At 55.4% G+C, this 25,200-nt stretch overlaps 2 protein-coding genes, 1 long non-coding RNA gene and 3 other non-coding genes across 32 annotated transcripts in view; 5 read left to right on the top strand and 1 right to left on the bottom strand.

Moving 5' to 3' along the window:
- Positions 1-11,480, top strand: part of Prrc2b (proline rich coiled-coil 2B) — a 67,201-nt gene extending 55,721 nt beyond the window's left edge. For 8 of the 21 annotated variants that reach the window (XM_087183023.1, XM_087183034.1, XM_087183021.1 and 5 more), the window contains 10 exons: positions 215-313; positions 760-864; positions 990-1,182; positions 1,931-2,028; positions 3,065-3,192; positions 3,563-3,803; positions 5,022-5,180; positions 5,890-5,981; positions 7,894-7,975; positions 9,176-11,480. In XM_087183023.1, the coding sequence (XP_087039149.1) occupies positions 215-313; positions 760-864; positions 990-1,182; positions 1,931-2,028; positions 3,065-3,192; positions 3,563-3,803; positions 5,022-5,180; positions 5,890-5,981; positions 7,894-7,975; positions 9,176-9,310 (1,332 nt within the window). In that variant the 3' untranslated portion in view covers positions 9,311-11,480. The remainder of the gene's footprint in view (positions 1-214; positions 314-759; positions 865-989; positions 1,183-1,930; positions 2,029-3,064; positions 3,193-3,562; positions 3,804-5,021; positions 5,181-5,889; positions 5,982-7,893; positions 7,976-9,175) is intronic. The other 13 variants (XM_087183035.1, XM_087183028.1, XM_087183027.1 and 10 more) reach the window with 6 other exon arrangements.
- LOC147826044 (small nucleolar RNA SNORD62) lies at positions 229-314 on the top strand. Its single transcript, XR_015439898.1, has one exon. It is a non-coding gene; the product is annotated as a small nucleolar RNA SNORD62 (small nucleolar RNA).
- On the top strand, positions 1,643-1,728 carry LOC147826043 (small nucleolar RNA SNORD62). Its single transcript, XR_015439896.1, has one exon. It is a non-coding gene; the product is annotated as a small nucleolar RNA SNORD62 (small nucleolar RNA).
- LOC147826042 (small nucleolar RNA SNORD62) lies at positions 4,372-4,457 on the top strand. Its single transcript, XR_015439895.1, has one exon. It is a non-coding gene; the product is annotated as a small nucleolar RNA SNORD62 (small nucleolar RNA).
- A 3,666-nt stretch (positions 11,481-15,146) lies between the features above and the next one.
- Positions 15,147-25,200, top strand: part of Pomt1 (protein O-mannosyltransferase 1) — a 14,047-nt gene continuing 3,993 nt past the window's right edge. The window contains exons 1-13 of one of the 7 annotated variants that reach the window (XM_004849087.3): positions 15,147-15,296; positions 16,227-16,378; positions 18,069-18,175; positions 18,304-18,354; positions 18,940-19,086; positions 20,328-20,439; positions 21,067-21,132; positions 21,210-21,303; positions 21,529-21,684; positions 22,634-22,764; positions 23,126-23,221; positions 24,492-24,584; positions 24,711-24,807. In XM_004849087.3, coding sequence (XP_004849144.2) covers positions 16,257-16,378; positions 18,069-18,175; positions 18,304-18,354; positions 18,940-19,086; positions 20,328-20,439; positions 21,067-21,132; positions 21,210-21,303; positions 21,529-21,684; positions 22,634-22,764; positions 23,126-23,221; positions 24,492-24,584; positions 24,711-24,807 — 1,272 coding nt within the window. In that variant the 5' untranslated portion in view covers positions 15,147-15,296; positions 16,227-16,256. Of the gene's footprint in view, positions 16,043-16,226; positions 16,379-18,068; positions 18,176-18,303; positions 18,355-18,939; positions 19,087-20,327; positions 20,440-21,066; positions 21,133-21,209; positions 21,304-21,528; positions 21,685-22,633; positions 22,765-23,125; positions 23,222-24,491; positions 24,585-24,710; positions 24,808-25,200 lie in introns of all 7 variants that reach the window. The other 6 variants (XR_015439816.1, XM_021261859.2, XR_015439815.1 and 3 more) reach the window with 6 other exon arrangements.
- Positions 19,827-20,413, bottom strand: LOC147826041 (uncharacterized). The gene is made up of 3 exons (XR_015439817.1): positions 20,265-20,413; positions 20,112-20,177; positions 19,827-20,005 (listed from the first exon to the last, which is right to left on the bottom strand). It is a non-coding gene; the product is annotated as an uncharacterized LOC147826041 (long non-coding RNA).

The following is a 25,200-nucleotide window of genomic DNA, read 5'->3' as shown; positions in this document are numbered from 1 at the left end:
CACACTGCTGTGTCCTTGCTTAGTGGGTGGGCTGGGTGAGAGGCCCATGGGCAGCCCTGCTCAGAAGGTTCCAGGGAATGCTGGTGCCACAGCACGGCGCCAGGCTTTGCGTGAGAAGGAGTTCTGTGCTCACCAGGTTCCCTACTCGGAGGCTCCTGTGTCCTCCAGCAGTGGCAGCATTCTTGTCCGTTCTGTCCCCATCCTTGTTACCAAGGGCCAGTGCCAAGGTCTCAGTGATGGAATCCCAGTAGATCCTTCTGACCCTCCACTGTGGACTCGAAAGCAGGCAGATGACGAGGACCGCGGCGGAGAGGTCTGGCCGCCCTCCCCACAGCTTTCTCAGAGCTGTTCACATTCTCACGCTCTCCGCCCTGCCAGAGGGCCTAGCACTGCTTTCCCGCCTGTGTACCAGCGACCTCTTTCTCAGGGACCCAAGAGGCAGTGTGGCAGGCAGACTAGCCCTGGCTGGCCCTGGCACTCTGAGCCCCCCGGGCAGCACCAGTCCCCTTCCGTGTTGCTGAGAGAGGCCTGCCTGTAGGGGGCCTCTGTGCAGGGCTGTCTGGGGCGCGTGCAGCCAGGTCTGCAGACATCAGGGTTTTTTTGTGGTACTGGGGATCAAACTCGGGCCCTTGCGCTTGCAAGGCAGCAACAGAACCACTGAGCTAAATCCCCAGTCCGACCTGCAGACATCTGGACAGGCCACCTTGTCCCCTCAGTTCCATCTGTGTCTTCCACAGTGTCCTTTCTCCCCATCTCCAGGCAGGGTTAACACAGAGCATTCCCATTCTGCGGCGGGATCATCACATCCAGAGGGCCATCGGCCTGTCCCCGATGTCCTTCCCTACCGCTGACCTCACGCTGAAGGTAACTGGGGCCTAAGCTGGATGAAGGGGCAGAGGGAGGAGCCCCTGTGTCCCTGGCTTCGACTGCCAGGCTCCCTGGCCATGCCTGGCAGTGAATTGCATCCTTCCCTCCCTTTGCTCCTGAAGATGGAGTCTGCGCGCAAGGCTTGGGAGAACTCGCCCAGTTTGCCGGAGCAGAGCTCCCCAGGAGGTGCGGGCTCGGGCATCCAGCCTCCATCCTCGGTGGGCGCCTCCAACGGAGTGAACTACAGCTCCTTCGGGGGAGTGTCCATGCCACCCATGCCTGTGGCCTCTGTAGCGCCTTCCGCTTCGATGCCAGGTATCACGCCCTGAGCCCGGCTCATGGCCTTCTCCATTTGGAATCTAACAGCCCTGAGCACCGTGTTCCTCTGAGCCCTGACTTCCGGAGCACATGGGAGGATACGCTTGTTCCAAGCCAGGTGGTCACAGCTTCCTGTGTGCTGTAGACACAGTGCACCCCATGCTTCCCGGTGTGGGTTGTAGTCAGGCCGTCCCACCGATGGCAAAGGCAGCGGCCTTGAGTCAGAGCCAGTTAGTGCCAGGGCAGTGCCCCCCGGCAGCGGGCAGCTCACCAGGCCGCAGCTTACTCCTCTGAAGTGGCTGATGACAATGCTGTGTGCAGTGGCCACACCCGTGAAGCTAGGACTCACCTGGAAGGTGCCCTGCAGCAGTGGCTACTTTTGTTCTTGTCACCATCCTTGTCACCTCGTCAGTACCCCATGGGAGTGTGTAGGGATTTTGAGGGCCGGCTGCCAAGGTCTCAGTGATGTGGTTCCAGTAGATCCTTCGGACCCTCCACTGTGGACTCAATAGCGGGGAGCGGATGAGGACCGCGGCTGAGAGACCAGGCCGCCCTCCCCGGAGTGAATGGCTGAAGCTGGGGGCTGCGGATAAAGGGTGGGGGTGCACCGTGGCACGGAACGGAGCAGCCCTCGTTCCCTCTGCCCTCTCCCCCGAGTCCCCTGGGCAGGCACACAGTACTCTTCAAGGGGACAGTGAGCAATACCCCAACTTGACTCTTTTCTGCCTTCTCTGGTCATTTTCAGGCAGCCACCTCCCGCCTCTGTACCTAGACGGCCATGTGTTCGCAAGTCAGCCCCGGCTGGTTCCTCAGACCATACCTCAGCAGCAGAGCTACCAGCAGGTGAGGATGGCGGGTGTGGCCCAGGCCGGTCCCTTCTTGCTTCCTATACTCCTCGCACACGACAGCCAGAGAGAGGATGCTACCTGAATGTATAAACCAGGGACAGGGAAGAGTGGATCAAATACTGGAGGCCCTGCATACTTTTCCCTCTCAGAGTCCTCCTTCCCGGGTCCTAGCTGGGGAATTAGCTGAAACAGAGTTTTCTTTGGTGGTCAGGTCTCCTTCTGATGAAGAGAGGAAGGGCCTGGACCCCAGGCGTGGATGCGTTAAGAGAGAGGTAGCTGTAGAAACACAGATATCTGGTGGTGTGCAGGATGGGCATCTCACTGTCTGTGCTGCAAGGGGGTGACCTTTGCAGGCTCCCCTGAAAGCTAGTGCCTGGCCTTCCGATCAGTTCTCACCCTGTCCTGGCACCCAGAGGGCTTCCCGGAGGATCTGCTCCCAGTGCAGATTTGGGGCCTGGACAAAGGCCGTGGGCTTACCTCTTTGACATTCTTTTTTTTTTTTTTTTGGTACTAGGGATTGAACTCTGGACCCCGCGCTTTCAAGGCAGGTGGCGGCACCACTGTGTCAAATCCCTAGCCTAAGACATTCTTAACTAGTGTGTTTACCTTGTGAGATTTCATTGATCTTCATATAACTGGCTCATGCCGCATTATGTTTTGTTTTGTTTTTGGTACTGTGGATCGAACTTGGGTCCTTGTGCTTGCACAGCAGGTGGCGAAACCACTGAGCTAAATCCCTGGTGCCGCATTATGTTTTATTCAGCATTGTGTTTCTGAAATTTGTCTCCATCAATACCTATAGCCAGGATTCCTTCTCCATGCTGTGTGGAGTTGCAGTGTGGGGATACATGGTGGCTTGGGGTTGCTCCCCCATTTCACTGTTGGCTTTGCCCCAGGAGCGAGGGAGCCCAGGCAGGACTCGCTGGAACGTGTCCTGGGATGGTGGCCCACCTACTGCTCACCATCCATGCAGAGGGGCTGGGAGCGGGGCCGCTGGGGCACATGCGTCAGCACTTGGCTTCTGTTCGCAGGCCGCCGCGGCCCAGCAGATCCCGATCTCCCTCCACACGTCTCTGCAGGCCCAGGCTCAGCTTGGGCTGAGGGGCGGGCTGCCCGTCTCCCAGTCCCAGGAGATCTTTAGCTCCCTGCAGCCCTTCAGGTGAGCGCATGCACACTGGAGCATGGCCAGAGGTTTGGACCTTCACACTGCTTTGTCCTGCTTTGGGCCCGGGACTGAGTGTGGGGCAGTGTCCATGGCTGTGTGGCTCCCTCCTCACCTCCCCTGGCCTGCTCCTGCAGTCCACCCAGGGCCCTGGGCTTGGGCATCGTATGTCTTCCTGTGTCTAGCACAGTGTGGATATGTCTTTTGTTTCTCTAGACCAGCAGTATCATGTCCCCCAGCCCCCCCTCAGTGGTGCTCTGGGGCAGTGGGAGACCTGCATTCCAGCAAGCCCTCGGGATCTTGGTGGTCGCTGGCATGGGGATGGGGGGGCCTGTCCACCTGATCCGGTGTCCACATGCTTCTGCAGGTCTCAGGTGTATATGCACCCCAGCCTGTCGCCACCCAGCACCATGATCCTGTCTGGGGGTACAGCCTTGAAGCCTCCATATTCAGCGTTCCCGGGCATGCAGCCCCTAGAGATGGTGAAGCCCCAGTCTGGGTCCCCCTACCAGCCCATGAGCGGAAGTCAGGCCTTGGTCTACGAGGGCCAGCTTGGACAGGCTGCTGGGCTGGGTGCCTCCCAGATGCTGGACTCCCAGCTACCACAGGTCAGGAGTCCGCACCCTTGCCTGCCAGCAGCAGGCTCCTTCCTATGACTTGCCCTGTCTGTCCTGCCTCTTGTGTGCTGCCCTAGCCCTCGTAACCCTGTGACATTCTGACCCTCTTCCAAGTATCCATTCTGAGACCCTGCCTTCCCAAGAGCTCTCCTCTCTCCCCTCATGCTATGGCTGTTGACAGGGGCTCTGTATCCTGTTTGTCTTTTCTCCCCAAATCCCCACCAAAGACTGCCCCACTCACGCTACCCAATTCCGTGCCTGAGTCACAGCCCTCTCCTGTGCACTGTGCCACCTGCTCTGTCCACACCGTCTGCTTTGTCATTATCAGGAGCTGTGCTTCTTTGCCCTCCCACACCCGTGATCTTCAGCGGATCCTCTGGGCTCTGCTGTGTCCCACCCCCACCCCCACCCACCCCATGCTCCCTCACAATCCCACTGTGGGCCTGGGACCCTCCAGCCTGCAGTACAACAGCAGCCGGTCCGGTCCGTTGAGTCAGGGCCTCCTGCCACCTTCATCCTTACCCTGCTGTTCTCCGAGCTGGAGCTATGGCGCCACACGTCTCAGTGATGGAATCCCAGTAGATCCTTCTGACCCTCCACTGTGGACTCAACAGCAGGGAGATGAAGAGGACAGTGACTGAGAGACGCAGAGTGGCCCACCTTTCTCCTGGATTGTAGCATGCTTCAAAATGACCCTTAAGGGGCCAGGGATTTAGCTCAGTGGTTCTACCACTTGCCTAGCAAGGGCAAGGTCCCAAGTTCGATCCCCAGTACAAAAACAAAACAAAACAAAACCCAAAATGACCCTCGAGCATCATCTGGGGCTTGTTTCCCACTCCCAGTCATGCAGAACAGTGTGCGGCTAATCATTTTTAATTTTACTCAAGATACTCACTTGTATCTTTTGCGACTTAGTTTGGCTGTTACTCTTTTTGGCTGTTACTTCTTATTTGCTGGCTGGCCTAACTCATGCTCTGCTTCCCAGCCCAGGCAGCCCATGAGGGAGACACGCACACAGGCTCTGAGTGGCCTGCGGCTGTGTCCAGAGGTGCCCAGTGGCTTCCCCAGCACCAGTGCTTTGTGGATTCTGGCACCGAGGGTGGCAGATGTGTGCAGCTCTGTGCAGAGGCGAGGCTGCTAAGTGCAGTGTGTGCGTGCTGGGCTTTCTCCCTGATGTCCCTTCCTCTTCCTCACTGTCCTGTTGCCCAGCAGCTGACCATGCCACTGCCTCGGTATGGCTCCGGGCAGCAGCCACTGATCCTGCCACAGTCCATTCAGCTGCCAGCAGGGCAGAGCCTCTCCGTCGGGGCCCCCCGAAGGATTCCTCCGCCTGGGTCCCAGCCACCAGTCCTGAACACCAGCAGAGAGGTAAAGGTGACCCATCCTCCTGTGGTCCCGGGGAGCCACTGTGTAGAAAGTGCCGATGGCTTTGGATGCAGGGTCCTGGCCTCACCAGAGCGTGGCCTTCCTGGGAGGCAGTCCTCAGCATCCCAGAGGACAAGGACTCCTCGATTTCTGTAGAAGCTTGTAACGAAAACAAGCTTGGATGTGGGTGAGACAGCAGAACAGAAAGGAAGTGCATGTGACCGAAGCCTCGGGAGCATAGCCATCACAGATGGAGGTCCCAAGACCCTGGCTGAGTGTCCCAGAGCCGAGGGCCAGGAGCCTGTACTTGGGACTGGGCCCAGGTGGCTCTGGTGTGGTATCTGGGTATGCTGACATATGGCCAACCCCCTATGGCTCGGCACAGCGTGCTCTTCTGCCCTGCTTAAAAACAACAAGCGTAGTCAGGCATGGGAGTGCACGCCAGTAATCGTAGCACCAGGGAGGTTAAGGTAGGATCACCACAGTTCACAGCCAGCCTCAACTACATAGGGAGGCCCTGTCTTAAAAGATCAACAAGGAATAAAAGATCAAGGACATTTAAATCGTTCTGGCTTCTAGAAAGAAGCCTCTTTTGAGCTTCAGTTTGAAGGGATGGGGTGGTAGATCCTCTGGTGATGCCCAGGAAATTGTCCTGACCCCACTGGGGTTCACGAGGGCCATCAGATGACAGTTTGCTTCTTGGTTCCTTTAGTCCTCTCAGATGGAGCTGAAAGGCTTCCACTTTGCCGACAGTAAACAGAATGTTCCTCCAGGAGGCCCCGTACCATCGCCACAGACCTACAGGTACAGACCACCCTGGGGGCGGGGCTGAGTGCGCCACTCACGTGACCCCCAGAGGCTCAGCAGAGCCCCTGGAACCTGGGACAGCAGCTGAAGAGTCTAAGACCTGGTCGTCTTGGGATCCATTGTGTCAGCAAGAAGTCCCTGGGGTGTGCTTGTGCTTTAGGTAACCGTGAGGAAACTGGGCACTGGAGAGACTAGATTTGTTTTTCATCATCAGAATATGATGCTCTGGATCGGGCAGGCTTTCTGAAGAGGAGGAACAGAGCCCTTCCAAGCCGCTTTCACATGAACTTACCCGAGCCCTGCCAGGGAGCTTTCTGTTGCTGGCTGGTGGGGGCTGTCCATCCCGCACTCCTGGCACCTGCTTCTGATCCGTCTGCATCTGTCTCCCCCGTAACCGTCTTAGCCCGACTCCGAGGCAGCTCTGCTGGGTCACAGCAGAGACCCTCAGGTCCCCCATGCTGGGTGGGAAGGCAGCTGTGGCCCCGGGCCTCCCCTCACGTTTGCAAATGAGTGGGACAGATGCACATGATCTGCAGTGCCCTGTGCAAGCGAGGTTAACACTGTCACCCTAGGTGCCGAGTCACCCCGCCAACACACGCTCTGCAGTTGGGACCCTGCCTGCGACTTGCTGTCATGGTCCTCATTCTGCCCACTGCGGGTCAGGCTGGGGCTTCCTCCATATCTTCGCTCTGCACTCACAACCCACACTTGCCCACATTTCATCATTTTTTCTGTTCTTCTCACCGTCTTGGCTTCATTTTGTTTGTGCTGGTACAGTCTGTTTCCTGCCATTACCCATCACTAGGGCAGCACAGCAGGACCGCGTGGGCAGAGCACAGTGCACGTGTGACTTGCTCCAGCCCCTGCTGTCACGGGCATCATTGGCCACAGAACTGTCCCAAGAGAGCAGGCTACTGAAGACAAGCCGGTGTCACAAGCCACCTGTGGGTTTGCGGCTGTGGGTCTGAAGAATTCAAGGGAGGGCTGACCACTTTTTCCTGAAACAATCCAGTGTGACAGCTATCTATGTCGCACTTCTAAGTAATGTTAAGATAATCTAAAATATACAGGAGGGGGCTGGGGTGCGGCTGGCTCCACAATCCCCAGCACCCCCGAAGTACACAGGAGAGTGTGTGTAGGTTACATGTAAATACACCATTTCATATAAGGGATTTGAGTATCACCTGCAGGAGTTCTGGAGTATTTCTTTTTGAGACTGGGTCTGTGTAGTTCAGGCTGGCCTTGAACTCCCTGTATGTAGCCCAGACTGGCCTCGAACTTACAGCAGTCCTGGCTCAGCCTCCCAAGTGCTGGGATCACAGGTGTGTGCCACCACCAGCGGGATGAAAGTATCTAGAAAACCTAACCAGTAGCCTGTTTTCATGGAGGGGAAGGGTTCCTAACTCATACAGCGGTGTTTCCAAAGATGTGTGGAAACGGCTGTTGAGATGTGCCCTGCAGAGGGGCCCGGCCTGGACATTGGGTGCACTGTGCCCGAGGGGCCTTTGGGGTAGAGCAGCTGCCACCAGCAGTTGCTCTCAGCGGTTCCCGCTGGGCTCTGCACAGCACTGGTTCAGCTTCTGGAGCACAGGACCTGCTTTCCCCACGGCAGCTGCTTAACCTCCCTGGTACGAGGGGTCGTGTGGAGCACACTTACAAGGCCCTCGGCCTCTCCTCTCCTGGGTGTGTCTCCTAGCAGCGTCAAGGTGGACAGGGACAACCACTCTGCCCTTTCTGCATTCTTGGCTGTCTCAGGTCCGGTTTTTCCATCTGAGAGCTTTCCAGCTGCCCAGGGCGAGGGCCTCTGGCCAGAGAGCCTTCCTTCCTCATGCTTGCTGCGTGCTAGGCTTTGACTCCATTTCTGTGGTGACGCGTGTGTATTCTCAACCCCTGCCTTTGGTTTTTTCAGGCCTAGCTCTGCTAGCCCCAGTGGGAAGCCCTCTGGATCAGCAGTTAACATGGGCTCTGTGCAGGGACACTACGTTCAACAGGTAGAAGATGGCTTTCCAGACCCTGCAGCCCTGGACACTTAGGCCCGTCTCCCAGCACCAAAGGAGAAGGGACTGTCCAACAACTGCGTGCTCCTTTAATAAAGACTCATGCCCTAGCAGTTAGAGCTGGCTGCCCGAGCCCTTCCTGGCAAAGGCATTTCTCCTCCTGATGGGCATCTGGATCCTTCCTTGTCCTGCAGAGAAGGGAGGATCCTGGTTCCTCAGAGGAGGTGATGCCAGCAGGTGGACCCCCTAGCCATGTGGGGCTGCAATGGTGCTCTGGGAGACCCAGTTAGGCCTGTGGGTTAGCGCTAGAAGCTGGGTGTGTGCGCGTGCTAGCTCTAGTAAGTGGTATGTCTGTGTCTGTCGTGGCTGGGTGGGATCACAGAGAAGTAGGCTCCTCCGACTCCTAGTGAGGGTTTCTCAGTGTCTCTTCCTGCAGGCACTATTCTCTTGCCTCCTGTGAAGCATGTGCTGGGGCTCCAGAGCTCAGGACCTGGGTGGGAGGGCGGTTGCTCTCATGTCCTCCCTTGCTACCAGGTTTCTCTGGGGGTCACTACTGGGCACTGGGGAAGGAGCTTCTAAAGCTTTCTCCCAGAGTTCCGGGCACCAAGTGAGGGGCCGGACCACACTGGCTGCTCTCTGATACCCTCCACTGTGCAGAGCTGCAGACTGTTGGCACCCCGATTGGGACTCTCGAGGCCCCACTAGGGTCCTGGGGAGATGGTTTGGCATGATGGGCTTGGCTGAATCATGGTCAGAGGTCTGGGAGAGCCAAGTGACCCGCTCCTCCCCTCTGCAGACAGCTGAGGACTCTGGTGTCATGGGGTACACTTGCAACTACTGCAAGGGTTTCTTTGGCCTGTGGGGCCTGGGGTGCACTGATTTGAAAAGGTTGTTCTGGTCAGAAATGTGTTCGCCCCAGGATGTGCTGTCACTGGATTCTTTGTGGAAGAGCTGGTGTCTCTCTGCCTCTCCAAATCACTGCACTCGATGCCCGTGGGGAGGGGACAAGGCAGTCAGACACCAGGTCCCTTACTAGGAGAGTGACTTCTAAGTTCGATCCTTCACCAAAAGGATGGACGACTCGGGGTCGGTTCTCTTGGTGACGCAGGAACGGGAAGGGAGTGGTGGGAGCTGTCTCTGAAGAGATGGCTCTGCGTTGAGGTCACTTTCTCTTTCCCATTCATCTGTCCAAAGGCCAAACAGCGAGTGGATGAAAAGCCCAGCCTGGGAGCCGTGAAGCTGCAGGAGGGCCCCTCAGCCACCTCCCAGATGAAGCGAACTGGAGCAATCAAGCCACGGGCAGTCAAAGTGGAGGAGAGTAAAGCCTGATGGTGCCTGGCCGCCACCTTGCCTCACCCTAACAGGGACAGTGCCACCACCTGGCCTGGACAGGACAGCCACCACTTGGGAACCGCACCAGATTCACCACCGCGGAAACGTGGCATTGACCTACTTGCTTGAGACAAAAGAGCAACGCCTCCCCTCCCCCCACCCCTCCTTCCCAGTGACTGGAGTCACCTTCTGTGCAGCGCAGGGCCGCACGCCCGCCCTCCGGTCCCCACCTGAAGTGGTTTGGCAGCAGGGTCATTTTAGCCTGAAGCTTTTTTGTTTTAAAAAGCAGCTAAGGTTTTTACAAAGGGGAAAGGAAAACAAAATGCCAGCTACGTCTGTATAGCTGAACTTTTATATGTTCCTCACTGTCCTCTCCCTGGCCCCCTATGCTGTCCCTAATGGTCTCCTTTTACCTTGTCCTGTTTGACACGTCGCTGCGATACTTTAAGAGATGACTCTTAAGAACATGCTCCCCTAAGGGCTGGGGATTTAGCTCAGTGGCACCACGCCTGCCTTGCAAGTGCAAGGTCCTGAGTTTGATTCCCGTTACCAAAAAAAAAAAAAAAAAGAACATGCTCCCTCAAGCTGGTCACCTCCTGGAGTTGCTGCAGGAGGACACAGCTGTCAGCACTCTGGCGGTTGCTTGCTGCTGGAGGCGGTGGGGGAGCAGAGCAGTGGGCAGGTGGTGTCAGGGTTGGGTACCAGCCCTGGCCTCAAGTCAGGCATTTTAACATGAGTTCCATGGAATTTGTCCTGGGCTCTGCTGAAGCCAGTGGACACGCTGACTTCGGGGTGCCAGATTGTGGAGGTACAGAACCTGTCATTTCCCAGATTGGCCAGGATGGCATGAGTGGCGGACACACCACAGGCCCCATCGGCGTGCTGAGCTTCAGGGCCCCGTACCCCTGTCTTTTGGGGGCCACTGCTTCCATTCACTTCCTCTTCTCAGCCTTCCATGACCTGTCATCTTCCTTTCCTCCTTTCTGGAGCCTGCAGAACCCCGCCCAGCTCACCACTAAATCACAGTGACAGGAACTCTTGGACATCAGTTTGGCTGTGGCCGCAACGAAGCATGTGGTCCCTAAAGCAGGGTCATGGGGAGCTGTCCTGGCTGGGTGGGGGAGGGGGCTGCAGTTCTAGAGAATTCTAGCAGCCCCCCAAAAGACAGCCTGAATCTACAGAGCTGCCTCCCAAAAGGCTGCTGTGAGACACTGTGCTCTGGGCTGGTTTTAAAGTGAAAAACGAGGAAGTCATCCTGACTCCATCATTCCAAGAAAATGTGGAACTTCCAGTTCCTTGACCACTTGTAGAGTCCCTAGCCCATCACCTGCCTGCTGGGGCTGCTGTGTGCCCTGCTGGTGTCCCTGAGGCCTGGTTTAAGAGAGCGTGCTGTACGTGTAGGGGCTTGGCTGTGCCCAGTCTGCCCTTGTCACCCATGGCATGACAGCTGCTTGGGCTCTGAGTTGTGTCTAGTGTGGAACCTGAGGGAGGAAGCAGGGACTCTGAAGTAGCTTTTTTGTCACTCTGTAAGGAAGGGGGTCACCTCGAGCCTCCAGGCCGAAGTGCCCTGCAGTCCCAGTGGCAGTGGGACAGGGCAGTCTTACTGGAAGATGCTTTCCTGCTTCATCTGTGGCATTGGCACCTCTCTCTCTCGCTCTCTCTCGTGCTCTCTCGCCTCCACCCTCATACTTCCTAGCTCGTCTTCTCTTCTCCATCCCATCAGCCTTTACTCCTCCATCCCTTCTTGAAGGGCGGCCCCCTTGGAGTCTCCAGCACTGGCCTGCCCAAGTCTCATCACTCTCCTCCCCCTCCCCCTGCAAGTGTCTGGTCACTGGCCCTGTGATGAGTCCTCTGTCCTCCCTGCTTCCATTGGCAGCCAATGGAAGAGCCTGATCAGTGGAGCCACATGGCCATCTCTGCCTGTTCCCCTTAGAAACACAGCCAGACCTGCTCACGTGATGCTGGTGCACATTTGTCCAATTGAACAGAACAGTCCTGGATGCTGCCACAAACGCAAGATGTGCCCTGCAGGCGAGCCTGCCGTAAGAATGACAATACTTCTGGTTGGAGTAAAAAGAAAACGTCACCTGATCTCAGCCCCTTCGCACCCTGTATTTCCGCCTCCCTCCTCCTCACCCTAAATAAAAACAAAAAACACTAGAATTTATTTATATGTATTGATGTTGTAGGTCTAGGAGAAAAAAAAGTAAATGTTCCACTTCTCTATTTATATATAATGTCTGAATTACTCTGTGCAGGAAAGGCCAGGAATTTGCATGTGAAGTTCGGTGCGTTTCGCCACTATGTGACCTCAGCTGTGGGATCTTCCCTGCTGAGATGCAGGTTTAAAACTAGACTCTGGGGACAGAGGAGGCCTTAGGCCTCAGGCCCCCAGCATCCCAACCCCTTCCATGGTCTGATTAAATGCAGTTCTTAGTGCAGAGACATTTTATGGTGCAATATCTCTCTCATGTGGTTTTAGAGCAAAGCTCAAGGTAATAGGACTTGGGGTCTTGTTTTAGTTTCCAACCCCCATCCTCAGATTGCAGATATGCGCAGAAGCTTTGGCCAGGATGCTGCAGCCTTTGGCTGGGATAGGTGAATCCCAGCTCCTGCCTTTTCTACTGCTGAGGTGGTTAGGGGCAGGTGAGTGCAGAGTCCTCTCACCGCTGCCTACTCCAGTCACCGCCTAATGCTGGCAGCTTTGCCAAGTCATTGATGGTACTGCCTCTTGCTTGGCAGCCAGTGACTCTGCAGTAGTGCTGGTCCTCTGCTAACAGCTTAGTGGAGTGAAATGAAAGTGTAGGGCATCTGGGGTTGAACATCCACCCTCTGAAAACTGCTGCCAGCTGCATTTGGTCTGATTTTGTAACTGCTGCTTCCTGTTTTATTTTCATTATTGTTTTCAAACTTGGAATTCATAGAACCCTTCTGGTTCTGGGTTCCTTAAGAGGGAAAACAAACGAGGACTTTATTATACATTCAGAAAAGTTGGTTGAGTTCCAAAGCTTTGGTCACGCCAGCTGCTTGTAGGGATACTGGAGGAACTTAGACATCACCATTGCCCTCCTGGCTTCTGGATCTGCCTTCCAGATGTTCAGTGATGAGGGTTATAACTGACTGTCACCCAGAGCCCAGGAGGTGAATGTGTGCACCAGGGGCTGAGGCAGTGCATGGCAGGTCTGGCGAAGCCCCTCCCCCTGCACCACTGGCTTCCCCTCTGCCAGGTCACTGCATGTTGCCTTTCAAACCGCTTTTGTCCCTTTCTGCTGTGTGCAGAGCAAGCCAGGGTTAGAGGATCTGTTGGAAATGGCTTTTGATAACCAAGAATACTGTGTGTGTGTGTGTGTGTGTGTGTGTGTGTGTGTGTGCTTTGTCATGTTCTGTGATGAAAGGGAAATGCAGATTTCCAAGAAGCTGGCTCTGAATATGGGACAGGTGACCTAAGACAAGTAGGTCACCTGGAGGGAGTGGCTCAGCGTTGGGGACAGACAGTCACCCAGCCATGTTCTTCAGCAGGACCACCAACAGGTCTGGCCAGTGACCATCAAGGCGTGCAAGGCCCACCATTCACTGTTTCTCCACCCCAGCTCGGTGGCCTCCAAGACGGCAGCAACACCCTGTCTTCCCGTTTCAGGAAGCCTCAGAGTAGAAATTCTGTTAAGGCTCTGTGCGGAGCGCCTTCTTCCAATGTTTAAAGGGATCCTGTACTCTAAGCTTTTGACCTCATGCCTTGTGTAGTAAAAAGGATTTTGGGGGGGGGGTTGTTTTTTGAGCGGGTTCTTTTTTGTTTGTTCCTTTTGTTTTATTTTGGCCTTTCCTCTCTTTGTCTTTTCATGTAGACCAGATATTTGAAAGGGCAGACGATGGCTAAAGGTGTGCTGTGCAGCTTGTTTATACGTGTTTGGGGAAATCTGACCTCGGATGGGAAGTGGAATCATGGATTCGCCTGGCTGTGCTGGATGCTCACTCTCCCTCCCCTCCAGTTCAGTACCTGTTGTTTCTCCTTTCAAATATGTGACTGTACTAGCTCTTTCCATACGAAAGAACTCTCCTTATTTAAATAAAAAAAGTTTAAAAAAAAAAAAAAAGCTGAGCATGCTTTCTCAGGTTGTGTCCCTTGCTTCCCAGCCATTTGACAAGCGAGACCTACAGGTAGAAGAGTTTCGCTTTACAGACCTGTACCACAAACTGGCTGTGGCCTGGCCGGAACACCTTGGCGGACCTCAGCTTGGGGAGAGAGGGATGGAAACTGCTGTTGGGGTGTCTTCACGAAGCCACAGCATCAAGCAGGCTCCCGTTTCTCTGTGGATGGCTCACAGGTGTGCACAGTACCTGTCTCCCCCCAACTTCCAGTGAGAAGGCTGGTCAGTGCTTCGATGTGACCTGTGTGTTGCCACCCCTGGGAGACCTTGTGCAGGAAGCAGAAGGGATTGTGCTGCACTTTTAGGTGGGGAAAGAGCAACCCAGGTCGGGGGTGATGAAGGGTCAGAGGACTTTAGATCGGGGTTCAGGCAGTAGTGCGCACTTCTGCCACCACCCCTCTTGAGACAGCATAAAATACGGTTTGTATGGTACCTACACCTCTGGGAATAGTGTTTATTCAAAAAGAGGTCTCCTGTTGGCCGGGAATTTAGCTCAGTGGTTTCGCCGCCTGCGCACAAGCGCAAGGACCCGAGTTCAATCCCCAGTGCCAAAAAAAAAGGTCTCCTGTAGCATTTAGCACAGTGCTTACAAAGCAGGTAAAATTAAACACTGTTAGCATGAGGAATCCCGTCCCTCAGACTTCCTTGAGCCTCCAGCTGTGGAAGGGCCACGCTGACATCTCACTCTTACAGCCACACACTTCACCCAGATCCATGGCCACTTGGACAAGTGGTTCTTAGAGCTTCACAAGGACCCTGGCCCTGCAGAGAACCCAATGTCCACGGGATGGAGCCAGTGTCCTTATGCACCTGCCACTTGGGTGCCAGGGACCAAACTCGGGACCCAGGGAGCCCCTCTTCAGAGCTCCAGCTCCTTCCTTCTGTAGGATCCTGGGTGGAGTACAGAGACTTGGGGATGGAGATGTCACAACCCCTTGTGGATAAGCCAGAACCGTCATTCCATAATGGGGGGGAGGGTGCGGCAGTGTCTCACTATGTAGCCCAGGCTGGCCTCAATAAGCTTCCGGCAATCGTCCTGCCTCAGCCTCCCAAGTGGTGGGATTACAGGCGTTCACCACCACACCCGGCCTTCACCCCATTCCTAAACGCTGTCTACTAAACCTGGGTTAACTAACTTGGAAAGGCGAGTGTCCACAGAACTGTGAAGAAGCCTGACTCACCGAGGCCAGCAGTATAGGAACCAGTGAGGGCTGTCGTTTGCCTGGGGACACAGGAGGGACCTGGGCGGGACGGGACACGGCCCACTCCCCGCCGGGCCCCCAGGCCACCCCGCCGCCGCGAGCGCGCTTACCTGCCCCGGCCTGCCTGGGCCACCAAGATGCTGGCAGCAGTGCCGCCCGGAATGAAGCGCGACACACACGTGTTGAGCCCAGTGCGCTCTAAAAATGACACACATGGGCCGAGGATTTAGCTCAGTAGTTCCGGTGCCTGCCTAGCAAGCGCAAGGACACGGGTTCGATCCCCGGTACCAAAAACAAAAATAAATAAATAAATAAATAAAAAATGACACAAGTGCGCACGGAGCACGCTGGAATCCTGGAATACGGCGCGATGACACTAGGGACAGGAGAGCTTTTGCCTCTCACATTTCAAAGCTGTTTGACTCGCTGATCCCTGTCCAGCGCACATGCGCGCCACCGTGCTCTTGCAGTGCGCACGCGCACAACGCTGTAATTCCGCCAGTGCTCACGCGCACTGCTGCCCGTAGGGTCCGCAGGCGCAGCGAGTCGAGCGTCGAGCAGGGAACAGTGCCGAGTACCGAGCCGCCTTGTCCCCAACGGTCCTCCTCCGAAGCGGTTCCTGGCGGAGAAACCCGAGTACGTCTGTGGGCGCCGGGGACTGGAGCCTCTCCGGACCTCGGGAGGCCATCTGTGTGGGACGCCCAGGGCCGAGAGGCTCGGGAGGGAGAGAAAGGAGTCTTGGGCCCGTGTGGCACCAAAGGGGACCAGATTCTGCTGGGAGAGAGCGGGACCGATGAGGCCTCGGGGGAGAAGGGGGCCTTGGGGACAGTGGGAGCCGCCAGAGGCTAGATGCAGCTCCAAGAGGCGGAGCTTAAGGGAAGACCGAGCCTTAGGGAGAAGATGGGGGCTTCCTGATGCAGGTGCACCCCCCAGTTAAGAAGGAACCCCAGCCCGACATGGTGGTGCACGCCTGTCATCCCAGCGTGCGGGAGGCTGAGGCAGGAGGACCGCTGCGAGTTCGAGGCCAGCCTGAGCTACGTATCAAGACCCTGTCTCATAAAACAGAATAAATAAATTAGTTAATTAATAAGGATAAGAGAAAAGGAATCTCAGGGGTTGATGCCATTCTGGGATGGGGAAGGAAGCACGTAGGTCAGATGTGTTGTGAAGATGAGGCTCTGAGACCCTGAAAGGTGGGGTCAGGGCCATAAGTGGCTGTGAAGGCTTCCTGGGAGCTGCCCAAAGTCTGGGTAGCTTGTGGTGAGGGGAAGGGCAAGGAGAGGCCTCATCCTACCTTGGCTCCCAGGAGGTGGCCAGCAGGTGCTGGTGGAATGCGTTGTCAGAGCGCATGTGCAGTCCTGGGATTCCTGAATTTCACCCAGGTTTGCTGCCCTTCCCCATCCCCCAAGGGTCTGTGCGTTCCCATGGCGATGTGCACAAGCTTCTTTCTTACTTTCTCACCAAACCCTCCATGCTGTGGTTCCCCTGGGTGCTTCTGGGAGCCAAGCTGCTTTGGGATCCTTTCTGCGGCCTCTTTTCATTGATGACAGTTCTTCCCTTTTCCAGGGTGGCCTCCGGAGCTTGCTTTTCTACAAGATGTTGGAAGTTTTGAAGCGCCCTGTAGTGGTGACCACCAACATCAACTTGAATATTGTGGCTCTGACTGGAGTGGGGCTACTGAGCCGGCTGTGGCATCTCTCCTACCCGAGGGCTGTAGTGTAAGCCGAACAACTCCATTATGGGGGGTCTAGAAAGGATTGTGACCAGTATCAGGAACAGCCTTTTTAGACGGTGTCAGTGGGAAAGTGCTGGGCTTCTTAGTTTTGGAGGTTTGGGGCAGTGAGGCGAGAAGTGTTTGTGCCCAGGAGAATGGCTGTTGAAGACAGCTTCTAAGTCTTGCCACCTGGTTCTATAGCAGGAAAAACTGGACCCATGAAAGAGGTGCAATAGAAGAAAATCTCATTATCAGACTTGGCTTTTCCATTTTAAATTGGAAGGCAAACCAGACGTAGTGGTGCACATCTGTAATCCCAGCACTCAGGAGGCTGAGGCAGGAGGATCACCAGGAGTTCGAGGCCAGCCTGGGCTACATAGTGAGGCCTTGCCTCAAACAAACAAACAAACAAACAAACAAACAAAAATGGAGGGCAGAGAATGGGAAGGTTTGGATGGATTAGTCTTTATTATTTAGAGTGCCCAGAGCACTGTTTGGGTCATAATAGGAAATTATTGCTGTTATTATTGAAGGGCTGTTTTCTAACTAATATATATGTTCTTATTTAACATTTTATTATGGGAAACATCAAACACATACAAAACAAGAGAGAACCATAAATGACCCTCCATCAGTGTGTTCATTATCCTGTTTCAACAACCATCAGCTTATAGCTAAGTCCTTCCCTGTAGTGGGATAGTTGAAGCAAATCATAGACATTCTCTTCAATTTATAAATAATTTAGCATATGTCTTTAAAAGTAAGCAAAGGTTACCTAACCACAGTAGTGTCACCATGCCTAAGAAATTGATAGCAATATCTTGCTATCATCAGACTTCTCCAGTTGTCTAAGAACATTTTGGCACTTGGTTCCTGTATATCTTCCTTTCCCACTTCCAGCTGTTTTGTTGGGTTACAGGTCTGATTTCATCTCATAGCCCTAGTCATGCACTGGTGTGTGGGCAGGTGGGATTAGCATCATCCTATAAGGTGTTTAGAAGCTCAGCCAGTAGTTAGTACATACCTAAGTAAAAAAACTAGGAAAGGGCTGGGGATTTAGCTCGGTGGTTTCCCCACCTGGTGCACAACCCCAAGGACCTGAGTTCCATCCCTGGTACCAAAAAAAACCAAACAAAACACCAATAACTAGGGAGAGATTGTGCTGGGGGTGTAGCTCAGTGGTAGAGCACTTGCTTAACATGTGAGGCCCTGTGTTCAATCCCTGGCACCACCAAAAAAAATATATATATATATATTTCAGCATGGTAGCACATACCTGTAATCAGCACTGTGGGAGGCTGAGGCAGAAGGATCACTAGTTTAAACTCAGCCTTGTCAACTTAGTAAGTTGAACCCTGTCTCAAAATAAAAAGGGCAAAAATTAAATAAAGAGGGGCAAAGATATAGCTTAGTAAGAAGCCCTTGGGCTCAATACCTAGTACCACTCACACATACACAAAACTAGGAATAGAAACAGGACCTATATGGGATCAGAGCCAGCTGTTCCTGGTGAATTTTCCACCCTGTCCCTGTGACTAGTGATGCTATGTGTGTGTCTGAGCATTTGGGGACAAGATGGAGTTGGAGCAAAAGATCTCACCACTGCCAGTCACTGACCTAAACAGAAACACACAAGTGTATCCTCATTTATAGTTCAGATTTCTAGTTAAATAGAGCATGTATGGCTTTTTCAGCTTTGATGAAGTCTATTACGGGCAATACATCTCCTTTTACATGAATCGGGTCTTCTTTCTGGACGACAGCGGACCACCATTCGGCCACATGCTACTCGCTTTGGGAGGTAGGTTTCCTTAGGGAAGTGGCTGTTGCCTTCAGGCCCCCAAATACATTTAAGCCTTCTCAGTGACAACTCTTGTTTCCATATTGATTGCCTGTCACATTACTCCAAAAATTCATTTTCTGTTTTAGGTTATTTAGGAGGATTTGATGGTAATTTTTTGTGGAACAGAATTGGAGCAGGTAAAAAATAATTTTATTTTCCTTATTGAAGTGTACATGGAATCAAGACATGGTTTTTAGGGGCATTAATGGTGGCTGTTTATGAATCAGAGTGCAGGGTATGGTAAATAATTTAGATACAAGTGAAAGATGTTTGAAAGTCTGGTAAAAATCTTACTATTTAGTTGTAGTAACTATTGGTACACATATCCCCTGGCATTTGTTTGTATTTAGGTTTTGCACGTATACATTTTGTATGTTCCCATGATGTTTTGGAAATAGGTGGGGTAAATATAAGGAATCATTAATTTAGAATCCTTAGTCATCCTTCCCATTTCGTGAGAGGTGATTTCTTGACTGTGTAAAGGTGGTTTCAAAGCAGCCAGGCACACAGTAATGTGCACTTGCAGTCCCAGCTACTCCAGAAGCCGAGGCAGGAGGGTCAGCAGAGCCTAGGCAGCCCTGTTTCACAACAGATGCAAAGCATTGTGGAAGCGTGGTTCACATGCTTGGCTGCTATGTGGCCCAGGTTTAGGAGGCTGCGTGTTAGCCTCTGTGAGGCCGGTGTGTGTCTGGGCCCTCAGCGGTTGTGCCTGCCTTTTCCAGAATACACAAGCAACGTGCCAGTGTGGGCCCTTCGCCTGCTGCCGGCACTTGCAGGAGCCCTGTCAGTGCCCATGGCCTACCAGATCGTGGTGGAGCTGCGTTTCTCCCACTGCACAGCCATGGGCGCTGCCCTGCTCCTGCTCATCGGTAAGCCGGGCCTGCCTGTGGCTGCCCCTGCAGGAATGCCGGACTTCCAGCCTTGGGGACCCTCCTGGGGTCGGCGAGGAAGCTCCGGGGTTCAGTGGGCACACAGCATCAGCAGATGCATCCGGTGCATCTGGATGTGGCTCTGCAAGACCCCCCATCCAGGCTGAACCCTTAGCCCCAGGCGGGCGCGGGACTGGGCATTCTGAGCCTCCATTGCAGAGGTGGAGCCGCAGAAGGCACAGGTACCAGAGTGTGGTCGGGGCGCATGCAAACCGGCGCCAGGCACCGACCCTGACCCTCCCTCCCCACCTGCAGGCCTTGGCCAGTCGGGATGTCAGGAATTAGTAGATCTCTTTCAGCTCAGGCTCATGGACAGATGGAGATCAGTCACAGGAAGAGTTAGACTAAGTTGGGCATGGTGGCCCCAGCCTGTAATCCCTGCAGTCCTTTGATTTTCCTCTTAGACAGGGTGTTGCTGTGTAGCCCAGGCTGTCCTCAAACTCACAGCCATCCTCCTGCCTCAGCCTCCCCAGTACTGGAATTACAGGTGTGAGCCACCATGCCCAGCTATCCTAGCACTCTTGAGGCTGAAGCAGGAGGATCGACATGATTTCAAGGCCCTCCTGAACTGCATAGTGGGACCTGTCTCAAAAAGTTGAAAAAACAAAACTTACAGCAGCTCTCCAAAGTTGATATTACTTCTGCAAATAAGTAAGGGGTCTGAAAAGTGAAGTGACTGCCTGCATTCACACAGGGGTCTGCATGTGCTTCAGACCTAAGAATCTGCCTTGGCGGCTCTGGAACGAGTCCTCAGCCAGTTACCTGTTTCTGCACTTCCCTGGGCCACATTCTGGGCCACAGTGGGCTGCTGGATTTGCCTTAGTTAAATCCAAGCTGCTGCCATATCCAGGGGTTCTGCCTGTGCAGATCAACAACCATGGGTCAGAAAGATCCAAAAAAGCTAACAAATCAGTACAGATTTTTTCTTATTGTTACTCCCTGAACAAGCCATAGCGGCTCCTTACCTGTCGGCTGCATGGCGTTCGACGCAGCTGGGAGGTGACTGAAGTCTCCAGAGGGTGTCTGTGGGCCTTATGTGAGGAACACGAGGACCTGTGGCCTTCGGTGTCCTCCCTGGGACCCGGCCCCGGTCCCAGAGAGTACAGGGCGCCTTCTACCTTTCATCCTCGTGTGTTTCCCGTGCCACTGTCAGACTGACGCGCGTCTCATCTTTGTGACAGAGAACGCCCTGGTCACCCAGTCCAGGCTCATGCTGCTGGAGTCACCGTTAATATTTTTCAATCTCTTGGCTGTGCTGTCCTATCTGAAGTTCTTCAACTGCCAAAAACACAGGTATGGGAAGTGAAGCGTGGCCTTCCTGGTTTCCAAACAGATTCTGGGAGGCTTCTGATGCTCGTTATTTTGAGGACTTGCTTGCTGAATATCTTGCGGCCACCTTATATTTGGGGGATTGTCCTTTGGCTCGTGACTGCAAAAATAGCATCCTCAGGGCCGGGGATTTAGCTCGGTGGTTCCATCACTTACCTTGCAAGCACAAGGACCCGAGTTCGATCCCAGGTACCAAAAAAAAAAAAAAAAAAAATAGCATCCTCATTTTTCTGTAACTTGAACCAGCCAAGGAAAATTTTCCTGACAAAAAAAGAAATTCTTGGCGCTTGTAATCCCAGCACTCTGAGGCCCACAGCCCAAGCTGGACGACGTGGTGACTTGGCGAGACCGTGTCTCAAAAGTAAAAGTAAAAAGGGCCGGGGATGTAGCTCAGCACTCCCTTTGGGTCCATCCCCAGTGGCACCAAAACAGAAAAGAAATCTGCGGAGAATAAAACACTGGGAGTAGGGGGCTCTTTTCATTGTGCCTGGTACGTGTCTGGCCAGCCCGCCCAGGAGACGTGTGGGAGACACGGACCCTCCCTGCCCACCTGCCCAGGGGACAGTGACGACTGTTCCGCCTATATTGCAGGCCTTTCTCTCTGCCCTGGTGGTTCTGGCTGATGCTGACAGGGGTTGCCTGCGCCTGCGCCGTAGGGTGAGTGGATCCCCCCATTGCGGGCTGGTTCCTGGATGTGTGCTGCGGCCCCCAGCCTGACTGCCCCTGTCTTTCAGCATCAAATACATGGGCATCTTCACCTACTTGCTCGTGCTGGGCGTCGCGGCTGTCCACACTTGGCACCTGATCGGAGACCAGACTCTGTCCAACGTAGGTGCCCAGTCAGTGTCCCTTTAGTCTGGCCTATGCGGGGCCACTGGGCCTCTCCCCCAGGAGTTTTGGTGCAGAGACCCTCCAGGGCCTCAGGAACTGGCCCTTTCAGCACTGCCTGCCGGGCTGGGTGGGGCTTCCAGCCCTGACTCTCTGAGCCTCAGCATCTCGGGCTGGACATGCTCCCCGCGGAGCAGAAGTCAGCTGTCCGCACCTCTCCCACAGGTCCTTGTGCTCTACCACTTGCTCGCCAGAGCAGTGGCCCTGTTGGTCACCCCGGTCACCCTGTACTTACTGTTCTTCTACATCCACTTGACACTGCTCTGCCGCTCTGGACCCCATGACCAAATCATGTCGAGCGCCTTCCAGGCCAGCTTGGAGGTAAGAAGTCGGGTGTTGGGGTCACCTCGCAATACAGATAGCCATGGGCGCAAAGCCTTCTGTAACACAGCGCCAAGGGAGCATTAAAGGAAAGCATGAAATGAGGAGCAGAGGCAGCCACGCTGTTTCTCAAGGCGTTCCAAACGTCCAGGCGGTGTGGAGATAACGGAAGAGGCTGGGTGGCTGATTGTAGCTGAGTTGCCTGGGGACATCATGAGGTCCTGCAAATTCCAGGCAGTTTCCGGAGCTTTCGAGGGCAGGCCTGGGCTGTGATCACCAGGCCCACTTTGCTCGTATACAGGGACCAGCCCGAGTCCACACATCTGAAATGCAGAATGCGCCGGAACTGGAACTCCTTGGAGAGCGAGCGTGACCCTCGCTTTCAGATTTTGGGTTTTCAGATTAGGGATGATTAGCTGTTCAGGTCTGCGGCAATCTTCTAGAATCCGAACACCCCTGGCTCCAGGCCTTCTGGATAAGGGACCCTTGGCCTGCACAGGGGGCTGGTGGGTGGGAGTGGGGCCTCTGGGCTGCCCGCCCACCCTGGCTCTACCAGCAGCTGCTCTGCATCCCCGCACTGGGGCTCAGCCTCCTCATCTCTTAGACACTGCCATCGCCTGCCTTTTCCAGGATAGTGTGAGAGGTGCATGGTGGTCGGGAGGGACATTTAGCTGAGTGCCTGGCCCAGGGCAGTAGTCACTTGTCAGCACTCTCATCAGGCTCTGTACTGTGGAAGGGTGCAGGTCTGTAATCCCAGCACTCGGGAGGCTGAGGCAGGAGGATCAACCTGGGCAACGTAGTGAGTTCAAGGCCAACCTGAACTACATAGCAGTGAGACCCTGTCTCAGCACCCTGCCCCCCAAAAAAGAGCTGCCACTGCCCCACGTCACCCAGATGGGGAGTGGCTGTACTGAGGGGAGTTTGCCTCTTTCTCTGCCCCTTGTCCCAGGGAGGACTGGCCCGCATCACCCAAGGGCAGCCCCTGGAGGTGGCCTTCGGCTCGCAGGTCACGCTGAGGAACATCTTCGGCAAGCCCCTGCCCTGCTGGCTTCACTCCCACCAGAACACCTACCCCATAATGTAAGGAAAGCGTCCTGCCTCAGCCATGCGTGTGTCAGGGCTTCCGTTTTCTGTGGCTGTGTTTGGGAGACCACGGGGACTGTGCTCCTGGGCTGCGTGTGCCTTGCATGGGTGGCATTGGTGGTGAGCCTGGCGGGGACTTGGTGCCGGGTCTCCGGGCGCAGCCACCAGGTGGCCGTCTGAGTGCCACCCCTCCACGTCCTCCTGTCCCTGTGAGATTCGGACCCCGTGTGTTGTGTCCCCTTGTCCCTGACACCTGGCCAGGCAGTATTGTTGGGGTCCCCTTCGCCCACTGGGAGTGGTGGCCTGTGGCCCACGCCAGCCGCCCCCAGACGCGATCTCTGCCCACCTCCCCATGCAGCTATGAGAATGGCCGGGGCAGCTCCCACCAGCAGCAGGTGACCTGCTACCCCTTCAAGGATGTCAACAACTGGTGGGTCGTCAAGGACCCCGGGAGGTGAGTGTGGATCCAGCCGGACATCCCCTGACTCTGCCTGGCCTGTGCCATCTGCATGGTCCCCTCGCCCTGGGGTGGCCTGGGCTCCCCACCCTGCGCCACTGAGAGCAAGCCCAAGGCTCGGATCCCTGGGTCTCAGTGATGCCTGGCCTCGCCTCTCGGCAGTGTGACAGGTGCTGCGAAGCCCTCCACTCCCCTCTGGCTGCCCACCTCTCCCCACCTCACAAAACAGGACCTCCTGTCACATGGGCTACCACCCTGCCCAGCCTCTCTTTGGCCCCTCCTTCCTTCCGCACGCCTGGCCCGGGCACTTGGTCTGTCTCTACCACCTGCCTCTCTGGACCAGCGGCTGCCACGCCTGTGCCTGCTTGGTGCAGGTGGCCCTGGGGGCTCCACACATTAGGGCACCGCCCTGCCTGGAGCCTTCACACAAGGGCCTCCTGCTGCACCATGACCTCTGCCAGCCAGGCCATCTCCCTCTGCCGGGGCATCTGCATCGCCCCACCTCCATCTCCGTCTCCACAGGCGTCCCGTGTCCATGGTCTGCTCACTGACTTGATTGGAGTGTTTGCTTGCTTCTTGTCCCTTTGTCACCACCTTGGTGACATGCAGGGCGGTGGCCGCCGTGGGGCTGTTGGGACTCCCTAGGCCCTGCCTGGACTTCTGCAGGGTGGGGCCTAGAGGTCTGCTGCGGGAGGAGGGGCTGGAGGCAGCTACGGTCTGGGTCGCTGTGCCATTGGCACCAAGTGTGATGGCAGCAAATGGAATCACAGATGGCTGTTGGGAAGGTGCCTGAGGTTTCGGAAAAATGGTAAAGGGCTGGACACGGTGGCACACACGTGTAGCACAACTACTTGGGAGGCTGAGACAGGAGGATCTCAAGTTTGAGTCCAGCCTGGGCAACTTAGCAACTTAATGACACCCTGTCTCAGAGGGAGAAGTCAAGGGCTGGGGATTAAGCTCCGTGACAGAGTTTGCTTACCCGGCATCAGACTCTGGGTTTCATCCCCAGTACTGCGAAAAAAAAAAACAACGTTGGGCCGGGATTTAGCTCAGTGGTTCTGCCATCTGCCTCAGCAAGCGCAAGGACCTGAGTTCGATCCCCGATCCCCGGTACCAAAAAAAAAAGTTAAACATATGTTCCTTGGTTCTACACAAAGTCACCTCATCCCAGGTGCGGGAGTGACCCTCTGATGGGACAGTGCGGCCTTGCCCTCCAGGTGAGCTGTCCCTTGGTCTAGGGCACTGAGCTCCACCATCCTTGCCACAGGCACCAGCTGGTGGTGAGCAACCCGCCCAGGCCCGTGCGGCACGGGGACGTGGTCCAGCTGGTCCATGGCATGACCACGCGCTTCCTAAACACGTGAGTGCCCCGGGTGCGGGAGGTGGGGCCCAAGGAAACAGGGCCCGGGGTCCCTGTGCTCTCGGGCCGACCTAAGGAGGGGGTGGGGAGGCACCTCCAGCAGCTCCACCTGCCTCGGCCCTCCAGGCACGATGTCGCCGCCCCGCTGAGCTCCCACGCGCAGGAGGTGTCCTGCTACGTGGACTACAACATCTCCGTGCCCGCCCAGAACCTCTGGAGGCTGGTGAGTTCCCGGGAGCCGCTGTCCTGGTCCTGGGATTCCGACACGGTGGACAGTCGGGAGAGGCTTCCTTTGTGGGGCGGGTCACGCTGTCTTCACAGGCCACAGGCTCCTCTGCGCAGCCCGGGGGGTGGGCGGTGGGTCCCAGAGCTTGGCCCTGCGTGGGTGCAGCTCCGGGTACTCGCCTTGCTCCCGTGGGCAGTGCCTCTGGCCGACCTGGTCCCGGGTCCCTGTCCCGGTTTCCCTGGGATGGAATCCGTTGGTGCCTGTTCCCTGGGCAGCTGGGCCACAGGCACTGCTCCAAGAGCCTGGGCTCCGGAGGTGGCTCTTCGCAGGCACAGCCCCTCCCCCCCCCCCCCCCCCCGCTTCTCGGCTGCACGTTTGTCTGTGGGCTGC

This window comes from Heterocephalus glaber, unplaced genomic scaffold, assembly GCF_053883595.1.
Source record: "Heterocephalus glaber isolate CG9 unplaced genomic scaffold, H.glaber_assembly_v1.0 deba00001479, whole genome shotgun sequence".
NCBI classification, from domain to species: domain Eukaryota; kingdom Metazoa; phylum Chordata; class Mammalia; order Rodentia; family Bathyergidae; genus Heterocephalus; species Heterocephalus glaber.
The sequence above is the reverse complement of the archived record's forward strand: the minus strand, read 5'-3'. Positions and strand labels throughout refer to the sequence as shown.